Source organism: Chrysochloris asiatica, unplaced genomic scaffold, assembly GCF_000296735.1.
Source record: "Chrysochloris asiatica unplaced genomic scaffold, ChrAsi1.0 scaffold00325, whole genome shotgun sequence".
NCBI lineage: Eukaryota > Metazoa > Chordata > Mammalia > Afrosoricida > Chrysochloridae > Chrysochloris > Chrysochloris asiatica.
The window spans coordinates 2,004,881-2,022,307 of record NW_006408843.1 but is presented as its reverse complement, the minus strand read 5'-3'; the positions used below and the strand labels follow the sequence as shown (position 1 = coordinate 2,022,307).

At 36.5% G+C, this 17,427-nt stretch overlaps 1 protein-coding gene across 1 annotated transcript in view; it reads right to left on the bottom strand.

Annotated features, from left to right (window-relative positions):
• The window catches only part of C7 (complement component 7), a 116,623-nt gene that overhangs the window by 51,365 nt on the left and 47,831 nt on the right, over positions 1–17,427 (bottom strand). Inside the window, exons 8-11 of the mRNA XM_006875404.1 lie at positions 15,380–15,553; positions 13,346–13,589; positions 11,059–11,172; positions 2,922–3,088 (exon numbers count right to left, since the gene is read on the bottom strand). Of these exons, the coding sequence (XP_006875466.1) occupies positions 2,922–3,088; positions 11,059–11,172; positions 13,346–13,589; positions 15,380–15,553 (699 nt within the window). The remainder of the gene's footprint in view (positions 1–2,921; positions 3,089–11,058; positions 11,173–13,345; positions 13,590–15,379; positions 15,554–17,427) is intronic.

The window sequence follows — 17,427 nt, the reverse complement described above, 5'->3', positions numbered from 1 at the left end:
AGGATTTTTGTTTTCTTGACATTGAGATGCAATCCATATCTAAGGCTGTGCTCTTTGATCTTCATAAGTAAATGTTTCAAGTCCTCTTCACTTTCAGCAAGCAACTGAAGGTTGTAATGTTGATGTCATGTTCTTCTGCAATAATCCAGTTTCTTAGATTGTCTGCACAGCATACAGACTGACATACACATTTACTGATTTTAAACTATGCAGCATCCTCTTATTCTATGAGACTAACTGCCTCTTGGTTTATGTATAAGTTCCTCAAAAGAACAATTAATTGTTCTGGAATTTCCATTCTTCACAATGTTATCCACAGTTTGCTATGATTCACACTGGTAACATACTCAATAAAACACAAATGAACATCTTTCTGGTATTTTCTGCTTTCAGACAAAATCCATCTGATAACAGCAATGATATACCTAGTTCAATATCCTCTTCTGAATCCAGCAGGAAATTCTGGATGGTCCCTGTCAATGTGCATCTGAAACTGTTTTTTAAATATCTTCAGCAAATTTCTACTTGTGTGTAATGCTAATGACATTTTTCAATAATTTCACCATTCTGGTGGATCACCTTTCTTTGGAAAATGCACAAATATGGATCTCTTTTAGTCTGTTGTCTATGTAACTGTACTTCCAGATTTCTTGGCATAGACAAGTGAGTACTACCAGCACTTCATGTGTTTATTGAAACATCCAATTGATATTCCATTAATTCCTGTAATCTTCTCAATTGGTATTCCATCAGTTCCTGTAGTCTTGTTGGGGTTTTTTGGCAATACCTTCAGTGCATTTTGGGCTTCCTTTCCCCAGTACCATCAGTTCTTAATCATATGCTTCATATTGTTGTTGTTGTTAAATGCCATAGAGTTGGTTCCAACCCATAGCGACCCTGTATAGGCTTTCTGAGGAGCAATTGCTGAATTTGAACTGCAGACATTGAGGTACAAACCAACTTTGTAGTCCAGCACATTAAACCACAGTGCTACAATAGAATCTCTTCTGAGATCCATTTTGATCTTTTCTTTCTTTTTTGTCTGTTTAATAACATTTTACCTTATTTATGTGTGTTCTTGATGTCATCCCACAACCTGTCAGATCTTCAGGCATTATTGTACAATGCCCTAAATCTCTTCTTGAGATGGTCTCTTAATTCAGCTGGGATATACTCAAGGTTGTATTTTGGTTCTTATAGATTTGTTTTAATTTTCTTCAGCCTCAACTTGAACTTATATATGAGTAATTGATAGCCTGTTCTATAATCAGTGCCTGGCTTATTCTGATTTATTATATTGAGCTTCTTCATTCTTCCCACAGAAGAAGTCGATTTAATTCCTGTCTACTCCATCTGGCTGGTTGCACATGTATAACTGTTATTTTAGTTTTGTAATTTACAAGTTGTTATACTTGCAAAATTCTATCATGAAATCTTTGGCATCATTTCTATCAGCAAGGACATATTTCCAGCTACTGGCCATTCTTTGTTTTGAACTTTCACATTCCAATCATCACTAATTATCATTGCATCTTCATGACATGTTTGGTCAATTTCATATTGCAGAAGTTGGTAAAAATCTTCAATTTCTTCATTTTGTCAATTAATAGTTGATACATAAATATGAATAATACTCATAACAGGTCTTCCTTGTAGGCATAGGGTATTAATCTATCACAGACAATATTGTACATCAAGATAAATCTTGAAATGCTCTTTTTTAAGATGAATGTGATGTCATTCCTCTTCAGTTTGTCATTCCTCTTCAGTTTGTCATTCCTCTTCAATTTGTCATTCTTGGCATAGTAAACTATATGATTGTTCAATTCAAAATGGCCAATACCAGTCAGTCCATTGCAGCTCACTAGTGCCTAGGATATCGATCCTTATGCATTCCATTTCGTGTTTGATGACTTCCAATTTTCTAAGATTTATACTTCATACACTCCATGTTCCAATTACTAACAGATGTTTGAAGCTGTTCCTTCTCATTGTGAGTGGTGTCACATCAGCAAACAAAGGTCCTGAAGTCTTTGTTCTATTCATGGCATTAGATCAACTCTATTTTGAGGAGTCAGCTTTTCCCCAGAGCACTCTGAGTGCTTTCCAACCTGAGAGGCTCATTTTCCAACAGCTTATCAGACAATGTCTCACTATATTCATAAGGTTTCCAGTAGTCAATTTTTTCAGAAAGGTTTTCAGGACGTTGTTCCTAGTCTGTTTTAGCCTAGAAGCTCCTCTGGGTCCTGTCCCCCATGGGTGATACTGCTGGTGTTTGAAATACTAGTGTCATAACATCCAGCATAACAGCAACATGCAAGCCACCACCGTATGACAAACTGGCTTTTTATAAGACATGTACTCTTTGTCAGTGAAATATAAATATACCAGATAATGCACCTACTATTTATTATTGTCTGTGTTTGTAAGTATCTGCATATGCACAGCATAATTCTCAAAATAGCTGCATTCATATATATAGTAGTTATTGTTGGCTTTTGTCTTTTATGTTGGGGTTTTACAAGTTGCACATATGGTTTGGTTGTATGGCCAGACCTGTTGTTTCTTGCTAGGTAAGGAGCTCTGGTAGCATAGTGGTTATGAACTGGGCTGCGAACCTTAAGGTCAGTAGTTCAAAACTACCAGCTGTTCCAGGGAAGAAAGATGAGGCTTTCTGCTCCCATAAAGATTTATAGCCTTGGAAACCCTGTACAGGGTCTCTATGAGTTGGTTCTGACTCCACGGCACATAACCACCACCACCACCACCACCACCGTGTTTGTATTTATTATAGCCCAAAATAAATTATTGAGATACAGAAAATGCTAATCACAGTAGTCTGTGTTTTAAGTTTTAAGTCTCATTTTCTCAGTGCAAATAAACAAACTGTTTTCTGCTACTTTCCACAGAGCATCACATACCTTTTGTTTTATGACTTGGGGGAGACTAGTCACAGATTCTGCCCAGGAAGAATATCGCTCTTTGTTTCCAGCAGGGTTGTCCAGCTCTAGGAAACTAAGGCCAGCTATTAAGCCTGAACTTCCGCCTCTGACAAACGGGACCCCATGTAACACGTTATTCTGGTTTCCTATGCAAGGAGAAATCACAAAAAAAATAAGTCAAGATGCATAAATGAAATGAAAACAAGAACATAAAAATGAAAAGTCCATCAAGTATTTTCAAGCAATCCAGCGTGGATGGAGCCCTGAAAGCACAGTGGGTTACATGTTGGACTGCTACCTGCAAGATCAGCAGTTCAAATCCATCAGCAACTGCCATAAAGATTCACAGCCTTGTAAACTCTATACAGGGGTACTATGAGTCATAACTGACTCAATGGCATGCAGCATGAGATGATGGTATGAAATGATATTGTTGTTGTTAAGTACTGTTGAGTTGGTTCCGACCCCATAACGATCCTGTATAGGGTTTCCAAAGAGCTGTTAACTATTAAGCATACATTGTTGTTGTTAAGTGTCATCCAGCCAGTTCCAACTCACAGCAACCCTGTGTAGAGTTTCTGAGGATCAGCTAGTGGATTTGAACTTCCAATCTTGTGGTTAGCAGTGCTTATCCTACAGTACCACACCAGGACTCAGGCATACACTAACACATTAAAATTGGTTCTGAAAGATTTGAATGCTATTTGAATCTTTTTCTATTTTTTCCAATATGTGCCTCACAATTTTAGATATATTTTTCAATACATTTGAGATTGTTTTTTAAGAGCCCGTAGTAGCACAATGGTTAAGCACTCAGCTGCTAACCAAAAGGTCAGTAGTCCAAACCCACCAGTTTCTCTGCAGGAGAAAGAAGTGACAGCATGCTTCTATAAAGGGCACAGCTTAGAAACTACATGAGCATTTCTACTCTCTCCTACAGGGTCTGTGTGAGTCAGAATCAACTCATTGGCAATGAAGTGAAATTGCTTTTTATGCTGGTCTTGACTAAAAATTTCCTAATATTACAGACAGGATCATGGGTGATTTTCATTTTTCCTTTTAACTTTGTAACTTTTCCAGGTTCAAAAATGAGTATATTCTACTTTTGTGATGTGGTTCTATAGAATAAGCACTAAACTATCATGTCAGTTTGAACCACAAGGTCAACAGTTCAAATCCATCAGGCACTCCTCAGAAACCCTATGAGTCAAAACTGAGTCCATAGCACTTAATAGCAATAACAAACACAATCAGAAGATACTGAACCTAATTTTTTTAATGCATAGGTGCTCTCCCATCTCAATTATTAGTTATGTTTTATAATATGCAAATAATCACCCTCTTAACTCTTTTCTGATCCATGGTACATATATCATCCACCAACATTTTCAGTGTCTCAGGCTTCTTGGGATGCTGTTATCCCAGCTGTGCTACAACCTGATGGGAACCTTATAACTGCATACATCTGAAGGAATGGACCTTAGCCCACCAATTCTACCACAGACTCCACTTAGGACAAATGTGTCCCCATAATTATATCAAAATCCACATTATCTAAAAATATACAAATATTTTCTCCTAACTTCAGCATTTCTTCCCTTACTGAAAACACATTATCAAAAGATTCAAAGCAGAAAATAATATATCTGAGCCCCAACAGAGATTTACTGAGAGACTGCCTGAGAGAATAAACCTTCAAAACAGCATTTTTAATAAGCTTCGCCACATAATACTCACGTATACTAAAGTATGAGAATTAATTCTTTAATCTGTATACATGTTTAAGAATTACAGTAACTAAGAATTCAAATTTTATATTTATTTTTAAACCATAGTACCATGGCAGTTGAGTTTATCCCAACAAACAGTGACATTTAGAACTAAGCAGAACTGTTCCATAGGATTTTTCAAGGTGGAATCTTAGCACAAGCAGGTCACCAGGTCTTTCTCCTACAGAGTGACTAGTGGTTTAATACCATCAACATTTTGGTTAGCAGCCAATTGTTTAATTTAAATCATATTCATTTTTCATTTTTGCCTCCAGACAGTCCCCCCAGAAGAAGGAGCTGTGGCCTTTCTATATATACCCCACTGAGCACCTGAGCTCCAAGGCAATCTGGTACAGCAAAGAAGAACCCAGATGGTACAACCTTACTTCCTGCACTTGAATCACTTTTTTGACACTTACAAACTACTCCTGGAACATCTTTCTGTGCCTTAGTGTCTTCATGTGCAAAATAAGAAAACTAATAGTATAAACACCACTTTTCTGTTAGCTCATCATACTGTGGTGACTTGTGTGTTGTTGTGGTGTTAGAAGCTATGTCATCAGTTTTTTAAATGTCAGCAGGTGTGCCCACAGTGGTCAGGTGTCAGCTGAGTTTCCAGACTAAGACAGACTAGGAAGGAGAAGCAGACAACTTCTGAAAGCGAAGTCAATGAAAACTTTATAAAAAGCAGCAGAAAGGCAGCAATGAAGAAATGGGCTGAGTTCAACCAGTCTATTGACTCCCATTGACCTGGAAATGAGAGAGAGAAGAGGAAGGGCTGATTGGTCCAAAGTGTGGTGAGACCTGAAGACATCTGAGCCCATGGACAAGAACATAGCCACAGAGGGCTAAAGCTGAGAGTGAAGAAGCATCCAGCTGATATGAAGTAAGGGGAGATGCACAAGATCACCCAAACTGGCAGACAGTACCTATTTGACCTAGCCTCAATGGCTTGATAATCAGAACTTAACTAGAGGAAGATTACAAAAAAAAAAAAAAATTTGATAAAGGAAATGAGGGTAAATTGCTACAATTTGATGCACTTGACCTATACTCATGGAAGTAGTAACTCAAAATACCAACAGAGAAGGAAGAAGTCTTCATATCAAGTATCAATGCTATCCCCTCTGTACACAGGGTAGATAGGGACAGGCAACTTAGACATTGTTGTTGTTATGTGCCATGGAGTTGGTTCCAACTCATAGCAACCCTGTACAGGGTTTCCGAGGCTATAACTCTTTATGGGAGCAGAAAGCCTCATCTTTCTCCCACAGAACAGCTGGTACTTTCACACTGCTGACCTTGAGGTTCACAGCCCAATTCATAACCACTACACTACCAGAGTGGCTACCTAAAATGAGGGGGCGATAAAGGCATGGAATGACTGGCTTACAAGGTTTCAAGAGGGAGTTTAGTTTAAGAGTATAGGGGGAAAGAAAGCGTCCCTACTGAAGCATTTTCATCTTGTCTAGATGGGTCTAGAGAAAAGAGAGGGGGATAAGATTCTTACGATTCAATAGTGAGTACTCATTATCATGACAAATTGCTACTGTCACAATTGAAAAGGTAGAAGTTTTGTAACAAAAACAGAGGAGTGGTTAATCTTACTGTCCAGAAACAGAGGACCCTAGGACCATCAATGGACTAGAGCACAAGCAGAGTGTGGGACCTTATCCAGAGAAGCAGCGATGCCAGAGATGGAGGCAGTGATGGGGTCATGGAAAGGGGGAGTGGCTGAGGACTCCAGATTCAAGGGAAGAAAGGGACTAAGAGCTGGTGACCAGGAGGCAGAGTTGCAGAATGTCCCCTTTGGAGGTGTAAATTATTATATATGCCTGAGTGTGTGTGTGTTTTAAAGCTAAAGTGGATAGAGAGAAATACTGTTAACTGATGGTACATTGAGGGGATTATAATCATTGTAATGAAACAAGGTGTATGACTTGTTGAGTGTAAAACTGATGATCTGACCTGTAAACTTTCACTTAATCCACAACAAAAACCTTTTAAAATTTTTAAATTAAAAAAAAGCAGCAGAACATTTTCTGATATAGTACTACTGATAGCTGAGCTCTTCAGGATGAAAGTCACTCAAAATATGGCCAGGAAAAAGTTGCCTTCCCAAAGTAGAGTTGACCTTAATAATGTGGATGGAGCAACTGTTCTGGGATCTTCATTTGCTGATGAGGCACAACTCAAAATGAGAAGAAAAAGAGCCAACATTCATATATAGCTAGAGTGTGGACTGTACAAAGTATAAATCTTGGAAAATTAGAAGTCATCAAAAACAAAATGGAGAACATAAACATTGTTATTTTAGGCACTGAGCTAAAATGAACTAGTATTGGCTATTTTTAATTAGACAGTCTTATGGTTTATTATGCTGGGAATGGCAAGTTGAGTAAGAATGGCATCTTATTCATTATCAAGAAGAGCATTTCAAGATTTAGCTTAAAGTAAAATGCTGTATGTGATAGAATAATATACATACACTGACAAGGAAGACCAGTTAATACCAATATTATTCAGATTTATAATACCTGCATTTAAAGTCAATGTTGAAGAAATTGAAGAATTCTACAATGTTGTAGAATTGAAGAATTCTACAAACTTCTGCAGTCTGATATTGATCAAATATGCAAACAAGATGCATAGATAACTACTGATGATTGAAATGCCAAAGTCGGAAATCAGGCAGTGAGGAAAGAAACAATGCTGGCGATCTCATTATAGAATTTTGCAAGTCCAATGAATTATTCATTACAAATACCTTTTTTCAAAAACATGACAGGTGACCATACATCTCACACAGAAATCAAGTTAATTACATCTGTGGGAAGAAATGATGGGACAGCTCAATATCATCAGCCAAAGCAAGGCCAGGGGCAGACTATGGAACAGACCATCAATTGCTTATATGCAAGTTCAGGCTGACATTGAAGAACAAGTCCATGAGAACTAAAATATGGCCTTAAGTAACCACCCCATGAATTTAGAGACCATCTCAGGAACAGATTTGATGCAAACCAGAAGAGTTGTGGGATGACTTAAGTACATCATACATGAAGAAAGCAAAAAGTCATTAAAAAGACAGGACAAAAATAAAAGACCAAAGTGGATATCAAAAGAGACTCTCAAACTTGCTGTTGAGTGTAGAGCAACTAAAGTAAATGGAAGAAATGAAGAAGTAAAATGGCTGACCAGAAAATTTCAAAGGACAACTAGAGAGGACAAAGTGAAATATTATAATGAAATGTGTAAAAACCTGAAGTTGCAAAACCAAAAGAAATGATCAGCATTTATCAAGCTGAAAAAACTGAAGGAAAAATTCAATCATCAGATTACAATACTGAAGGGTTATGTGGGCAAGAAAGACGCAGGAAGGTTATTGAAAGACGCAGGAAGCATCAAAAGAAGATGAAAGGAACACACAGAGTCACGGTGCCATTTCAAGAGGTATCATAAGATCAAGAACTAGTAGTATTGAAAGAAGTTCCAGCTACACTGAGAGCACTGGCAAAAACAATGCTCCAGGAATTTACAGAATACAAGTTGAAAAGTTTCAACAAACTGATTACAACACTGGAGGTGCTCACTCGTCTATGCCAAAAAATTTGCAAGACAGCTATATGGCCAACCAATTGAGAGAGATTCATATTTGTGCCCTTTCCAAAGAATAGTGAGCCAAGGGAATGTGAAAATCATGGAACAATATCATTATTATCACATGCAGGAAAATTTTGCTAAAGATAATTCAAAAAGAGTTGCAGCAGTACATTGACAGGGAACTGCCAGAGATTCAAGCTGGATTCAAAACAGCATGTGGAACAAGGGCTATCATTGCTGATGTCAGATGGATCGTGACTGAAAGCAGAGGAGACCAGAAAGATGTTTACCTGTGATTTATTTAGTATACAAAGGCATTCAACAGTGAGGATCATAACAAACTCCGAATAATATTACGAAGAATGGGAACCCCAAAACACTTCATCATGCAAATGAAGAACCTGTTCATAGGCCATTAGAATAGAAAATGGGAATACTATTGTTGTTGTTGTTGCTAAATGCTGTCTAGTTAGTCCCAACTCATAGTGAACCTATTTAGGATTTTCAAGGAGTGGCTGGTGGATTTGAACCACCAACCCTGTGGTTAGCAGTCCATTGCTGATCCTACAGTGCCTTACCAAGACAAGGAGATAGTGAATGGTTTAAAATCAGCAGTGGTGTGTGCCAGGGTTGTATTCTTTCAGCATATTTATTCAGTCTTTATGCTGATCAAATAATCCAAGAAGCTGGATGGTATGAAGAAGACTATGGCATCAAGATTTGATATACAGGATTTGATTTCAGACACAACCTTGTTTTCTGAAAACTAAGATGACATGATATACTTACTGATAAGGATCAATATGGATTGCACCTCAATGTAAAGAAAATGAAAATTCTCACAGTGGACTAAATACATAGCATCATGATAAACGGAGAAAATATTGAAGTTGTCAAATGTTTCATTTTACTTGAATCCACACCCAACGCTCTTCAAAACAGCAGTCAAGAAATCAAGTGACATACTGCATCAGGCAAATGTTTAAAGTGTTATAGAGCAAAGATGCTACTTTGAGGACTAAGGTTACCCCAGCCATTGTATTTTCAATTACATCATATGAATGGGAAAGCTGGAGAATGAATAAGGAAGACAGCAGAAGAATCAGTGCATTTGAATTACGGCATTGGCAAAGAATGCTGTAAGTACCATGGACTACCAGAAGAACATATCTGTTTTGGACAAAATATATTGGCCAGTCCCTGGAGAAGGAAATCATGCTTACAAATGAAGATAGTCATTGAAAGAGAAGAGGCACCCCAAAGAGATGGAATCAAACAGTGGCTGCAACAGTGGGCTTAAACTTAATGAGAATTGTGGGGATGGTGCAGAATCGGGCAGTGCTTTGTTCTGTGGTGCACAGAGCCACTATGATTTGAAATTGACTCAACAGTACCTAACAACACAATTGTATATAACTCTTAGGTAGGAGAAATGGCTAATTTTTGTAAATCACTTAAAACTGTACCTAGCACATAGTAGGTGTTGTATGTTTGTTGCAGGATAAAATAAAAGCAACTTCCAATTACCAGCCTAACCGACATCTATTTCCAGACATTATCTGTTTTACCTAGTTCTCCTTTGTCCTGTCAGTTTCATGAAGACAGATAATTTCTCTGTCCCTCTCACTGCTATGTCTCCAGGGCCTAGAACAGTTCCTAGCACACAGTATATCTTCACTGCCACCAATTGCCAGTACAGCCAATTCCAACTCATGGTGATTCTCTATGTATCAATGAAGAACTTCATATGGTTTTCAATGACTGATTTTTCAGAAGCAGATTGCAAGACCTTTCTTTGGAGGTACCTCTGGATGGATTAGAACTGCCAATCTTTAGATTAGCAGCCTAGTGCATTAACTATTTTTGCCACCCAGGACTCCATAAATAGCTGATGAATAAAGTAACTGAAGGAGTGAGTAAACCTTGTTTTACTGCTCTGTCTCCCTCCTTCTTGCAGCATCTATCACTATCCCAAGAATCCTAACTCTCTGAGAACTTTGGCATCTGGGTCAATCTTTGCCTTCACCCAGTTTCTGCCATTGCCCCAAAAGAATTTATGTAATAATAGCAATCCACCCATGAACTCGTACAATGCACTGCAACTGAGCTTCCAACACAACTACATACAGAATCTCTTTCAGGCAATTAGTTATTATCGCTAAATCAAAGAATATTTTCCAGTCCTTCTCTTTCTTAATTCCATAACACTTTGCTCTTTGCACTACTCTGTCCTTCCCCTCTATTTTCTGTCATTGCTATCTTCTGCTTCTTATCCTATCAGGCTTTTCCTACTCAGTCTCTCTTTTTTCCCTACAACTCTCTGTAATTATTCATCTAACCAAGAAGAGGTCATGGAACCAGGATATCATTGCTGATGTCAGATGGATCTTTAGAGGCACCAAAAATGTTGGCAGCGTCAAGTATCTATGTCAGAGTGGAATTGAACTTCATCCTGATCTTGTCATTTTTCTAGTATTCTTTTCTCTTTTTTTTTTTGCCAACTGTCATGGTAGAAAAGAATAGTGTCCACTGAAAACATATTTATGATATACTAATGACCCCCAGTGACTCCCCCACACTGCATGGTGTCATGCTGCTATAACATATGAATGAGAAATCAGAGGTAAAAATAACCAAAAAGATGGATTTTGCACACAAAGTACAACATCTGCTAAAGCTCCAAAAGCCATAGAAGATAGGAATGAAGGATACACTTCTAATGCAAAGTGTTCCCTCTTGTTTACCTGAAGCTGATTTTAAGGCATCTAGTAGGTCCTTGCATTTGTTCTCTGATGTTTTAACAATGACAAAATTTAAGCCTGAGAAAGAACATTCCTTCATATTTAATGAATCATAACCTGAAAGAAAATCAAAAGTCATGTACTTAATTTCCACATTCATTGAAGAATCATCTAAGAAGTGGTCAGGTGTGAAAAGGGTTGATCCCTGCTAAGGTGGCTATCTATAAATAGTGACAAGATTACTGGGGTGGGTAGGAGGGTGAGGGAAAGGAAGACATTATGCTTGGGGGTCACTGAGCTGTTAAGGGTGACAGGAAAATTCAAGAATGGTTCATGGTGATATGGTTGAGCAACATTATGAACATATTTAAGGTCACTGTGAATATATTAACACTCATGTGAAGATTGCTGAAATGGAAAATCATTTGTACCTATATACTTACCACAATTTTAGAATGTATTTAAAAAAAAAAAATGACAGGATATTTAAATTAATAAGTGCTCTAGAAGGGAAGAAGGAGGAATATTTGTTTGGGGTACTTTCAGGAAAGGAAGAGATGAAACAGTGAAGGAAGTAGAAATTGAGAACCCATCAAGAATTCAAACACCCATCCAGCACATGCCACTTTTGGGGGTATATCCAAGTCAGATTGTGATCACCTCCAGCCCATGCTCTGAAGACCTCAAAAGTTGGGTTCTATGATAATTCATTCCTAAAACCACAATTATATTGCTTCAGTCTCTACACCTTTAACATCTGAGGTTTTTAACATATCTTTCCCATGATTCTTAACCTTAGGATGTGACTATTCTCACGCATTACCGAATGAAGCTTTTCCAATATGAGTAAAATTTGGAAGAATAATAGAAAATAATGAAGTGTGGAAATCTATTTCTCATATAATTTTTACTAACTATAACTAAAGTAACCCTAATATTACTTAATTTAAAGAACAATTGGGGAGGCATATATTATGGCTTTGATTACATTTAAATTAAAATTTTAGAAAGAATAAAATCTGTTCAAAAATGAAATTCTTCACTAACTAAACAAATGCTTCCATCAATATGGAAAGCTTAAAAAAATTCTTCTCCATTTCTTTAAATACTAAAGGGAAAAAAAGGATAATCAAACCAGTTACTAGAGTGATTTTCCAAATATTGACCCATGTTTGCTACAGAAATCAGAACTTATGCATTCATCTCTTATGCATTCCAGTCCCTGTGAGGTTAGGAAAATTCAAATTTTAATTTGGTACATGCATACAAAAATACAGAAAACTTATTATAGTCCAACCACAAGGGAAGTCTACAAGACCTCCTCTGAATATCATGTAAGAAGTCTTCTTACTCTCTTCTAAGATTGAAAGGAAGATTTTACTGTAGAGAAAAACCATGAAGATGAGCATGATTTGGAAAGGCGAAGTAAGTGTGAGTTTAAAACTAAAGACCAACATGGATGGAAGCCCTTTTGATTTGAAATATTGGAAAGCTGGAGCAAAATATCTGGAGACGAGTGGGTGCTAATCAAGACAGATAAGGAAGCTCCTCCTTTCACTATGAGGTCAGCAAAGCAAAAAAATGAGTGGTACACCTTGATTCGAACAAGAATAAGGTCACTGTGGCAACAGTACCACATATATTAATAAGTCAAGCTAACTTTGGAGCCATTCAGAAGTTTAAATACCTCTCTTACAATCAATGTGATCTAGGGTAAATCCCTTACTAGCAATGAGTTCCCATTTCCCCTATCTGTGGGAGAGGGTATTTATAGTGCCCACCTCACTGGATTATCACTAACATCTGTAACTCACCTGCCATAAGGAAGGCATCCAATAAAGTTTAGCTAACGTTACAAGCAAACTTGAGCTGTTCAAACCAGATTTATATAAAGGAATGTGAGTGGTAAGGAGCAGAGGTAAATTTTAAAAAAATTTAAGAAACATTTGATTTCTGGAATATCCATAGATTCTTCATTAGGATTTTCTTGAGGAACAATAGTTAATCAGAAAAATGGGAAAGGTTAAAAATTATTATAAAATCCACTCTGCACATCCTGATTGGTGTACTTCACATTCCAGGGAGCCATCCAAAAGAGTGAGTAGGCCTTTCTTAAAGGATATCTGCTTTTGAGTGGACTATAATGGGTTCCCTACAATTTGGATTTCTTTGCAATTTAAATCTCTCAATGTGTGATATTTAAGAGTTCCAAAATTTAAATTAACTGTATTTTCTTTTCCCCCATAAAATTCCTGTGATGCTTTTTTACAACAATTTTCTTATACTCTACCATATTGTTTCATTTTTTCCGAGTCTATATAAAAGAGAACTTTGTATTCTCCTCCTAAGGATCCAGACTGCAAATAATGAGTCCCATATTGGTCGATTAGTCTTCTATAAGCATTGTAGTCATAGAGGGAGGGGAGATGGGAGAGTTCTTTCCAGAATGGCTCAGCAAGGTGTAAAAATTCTGGATTGTTATTGATGAACTGAGCCACTTCCACAGTATTCTGAATAATCATCAACTGATAACTCTAAGGGAAGAAGAAAGAAGAAAAGGAGTTTTAGGCACAGATTAAAAAACAAAGCACAGTGGAAGTAATTACTTCTTTGATGTCTCCATCAACTAACTGCCACTTGAATTAAACCCAGATTATGAAGTTTGATTTTTGATGCATGGTGAGTTTTCTTCTGAGGCCACAAACTGGAAGTAATCTAAGACTTGTTTAGAGTTTCAAACAGCGATGCCCAATATAATTTCATTTATACATAAACTCTAATCCCTAAGACCCAGTTGCTATGCCTTGCCCAACTAGGAAAAGAGAATCAAATTCACTAACTACAAAACAGTTTCACAATAATGTGTCCTTACACTAAATCCCCATTTTTGTCAACAATATTATATGGAGAAGATGATAAATGAGTTCACAGTTTGTATTTCTACAGTCAGCTTCTTACGTATAAAGCAAATGGGATCAATATTCCTTTATGTCTCCCTTGTCTGATTTATTAATCAAGTTACCTACTTTAAGAAGTACATAAAATATGCAGATTATGAATGATCAGCCTGAAAAACTATTCAGCAATAAATGAGCATTAATTAGTCCAATATATCTCAATTGTTCATATTTCTCAAGATGAAGACTGCAATATCTCAAAACAATAATGTTTAGAATCTAACTTACTCAGATAAAAAATTTGGCATCTCAAACTCATGCAGTGCTTTTAAATCTTTTCATTTCACGTATCTTCTAAAGACACTCAAACACTGAGGTTTAGAAAGCACATCTAAATACTAATTGAACTTTATAAATCCTGTATGTTGTTGTTGTTAAGTGCCATCAAGTCAGTTCTGACTCATAGCAACCCTATATAGGGTTCTTGAGGAGTGGATGGTGAGCTTGAACCACTGACCTTATGGTTCAAACCAACCTTGCAGTCCAGCACATTAACCTGCAGTGAGACACCAGGACTCTGAATTGTGTATGTATAACATTTAAAATAATAGTGACAATAATCATAAATGAGAATTTGGGGACAATGTTTTTTGTTTGTTTGTTCTTTGGGATAGTTTTAACTAGAAGATTCAAGATAAGTTATTTTTTCTAAGATTTTCAAATATGAATACATTTATGAACAAATAAGTAGAGCAAATATATTATTAAAGAGAATTAGCAAGACAAGATTGTACATTTTTTAAATAAATATATTATTGCTTTACAGAAGCACTATTTCCATGAATGGAAAAGGAAAGCCAATCTTTTTAGTAAATATATTTAAGTTAAAGTATATTTATACTCAAAGTTGTTGTTGTTAAATGCCATTGAGTCAATTCTGACTAGTAGCGATCCTGTGTAGGGTCTCCAAAGAGCGGCTGGTAAGTTTGAACCACCCACTTTGTTAGTAATACTAAAAGTATTAATGGAGTCCTGGTGTGATACTGTAGGGTAAGTACTGAACTGCTAACCACAAGGTCCGTTTTAACTGAAAGTAGGTCAGCGGTTCATACACAGTTTGGAAATCATATACAGGGTCACTATGGGTTGGAACTGACTCTACGACACTTAACAACAACAACAACTCAGTATTAATCAAGTTGTTGTTGTTGTTAAGTGCCATGAAGTTGGTTCTGAAATTCCAACCAATAGCAACCCTATATAGGATTTCCAAAGAGGAGCTGGTGAGGTTGAACTGCCTACCTTGCAGTTCAAACAACTTTGCAGTCCAGAGCATTAACCCACAGCACCACACCAGGACTCCCAACAAGTTAGTAATACTTAAAACCAGAGTATTATAAAAAAGCTAACTGATATTTCATACTGACCTTTTTCTTATGGATTTCATGGTTATTTGAAGTGCTACTGTGTGAAGAAGAAGAAGATGAAGATCCGAAAAAGGACTTCTTTATACTGGATGATGTATGTATTGTTGATGTTTGTGTTACATATGACCAACTACTATCGTAAAATTCATAGTTAAAATCATTATTTACTTTCACCTGGAAAGAAAATTTAAAATATTTGCTATAAACAAAGCAATGCCTTGGATATACCATGATACTTAAACATAGATGCTTCTTTTTTACAATCTTCCCAAAAAGACAAAGCTCTTCAGTGAGGAGAAATCATTATCTTTGATGCCAATGTGCAGGCAGGAGAGCCATATATGGAAACTCAATATATATTCTACATAATTTTTCAGTAAACCTAAAACTGGTCTATAAAATAAAGAAAAAAAAGTAATGATAATTAAGGCAAAACCTGTAAAAGGATGTGTATAAGGAAAAGTTTATTATATGACTACTGTCTGTTAAACTTCAGGAAGCGTGGTATTAGTAATGGCAATCCTGAGTAGTTCACAAAATGCATTTCTATATAAACGTATTCCATTTTCCTTGAATATCAGCATTTTACCAAAGTTAGCAAATTAACAAAACTACAATAACAGAAAACTAGAAGCATTTGGCTCTCCATTTCTCATTTGTAATATAGGGGATCAGTGATACAAATAGGTACTGGGAAGCAACTAGATTATTCAAACTCAGTTTTTATGTTTTATGTGACCCAGTATTGAAATTTAATTTTCTAATTTTGTTTGACTTGAACAACTGCTAAAATTATATCTCTTTCTTTAATCTTATTTTAAATGGTAGAAGAAAAGGACATCCTGAAAGAATTTTAAAGCAAATATGAGGTTAGTCATGCGTGGCTAACTAAGAAGTGACAACTCAACTCAAGTATATTTTATACATCCGTATTGGGTGGAGGAGACAACCCTTTATTTACTCTAGAATAAGCATCAAAATGAAATATCTACACAGATCTGACAACGAATGCAAATACTTCCACTGGAAACAGTCAAGAAAAATTGCAGTGATAAAGAAGCCTGCACACACTCTATATAAAGAGGTCACCCCAAACTCAGTTCCCTCTGATAGTTGGCATGTTCCAGTATTGGTAAGTCGATGGATTCTAGTGCTGATTGTGTCTTCGTTATGTAGTGCTGCTATAACAGAGGTACCAGAAATGGACAGCCTTAACAAACAAAAATTTATTTTATCACAGTTTAGGAGACTGGGAAACCAAATTCGGAGCACTGGCTCTCAAGGAAGTTAGCTCTGAAGGAATGTCCTTGACTCTTCAGCTTTTTCTTCCTGGTTCCTTCAAGATCTCTGTGTGTCTTGGCATCTAACTTACCCCATCTCTGCTCTGCTTCATCTGTTTGTTTTATGTCTCAAAAGAAATTGACTCAAAATATACCTAAACTGATCATGTCTCAATAACATAACAAAGAAAATTAATTTACAAATGGGATTATAACAACAGATAAAGGGGTTAGAATTTACAACATATATTTAGTATATAACATTTTACCCTTTAGCATCACAAAATCCATGTCCTTGTCACATGCAAAACGCATTCATTCACACTATCACATCACCCCAAATATCATAATTCTACTTCAAGTTCAAAATCTCATCTTCGGAATTATCTAAATCAAATATGAGTGAGACCTTAGGCATATTCCATCTTTTTGCAAAAGTCTTCTTCACCTGTGAACTGTGAAATCCATACTACAAGTTATCTCTTTCCAAAGTGCAATGGTAAAATTGGCACAAGAAAGACTTTTGTATTACAAGTTGAAGTGCAGTGTAGTGAATTATTTAATGTCTCTTCTAGCCATAGTCTTGGTAAATTCCCACCAAATGACTTTTTCTTGATAGGTCTGAGTAGAAGAAGGTGGGGAGAAATGCTGATGGATTATATGATTCAATTGCAAGTGATTGTTAACAGGGCTAATTGTATAATAGTAAAATCTTGGAACCTCTAACATGGGCAAAAAATGAGCCATCTCAGAATCAGGAGTGGAGAT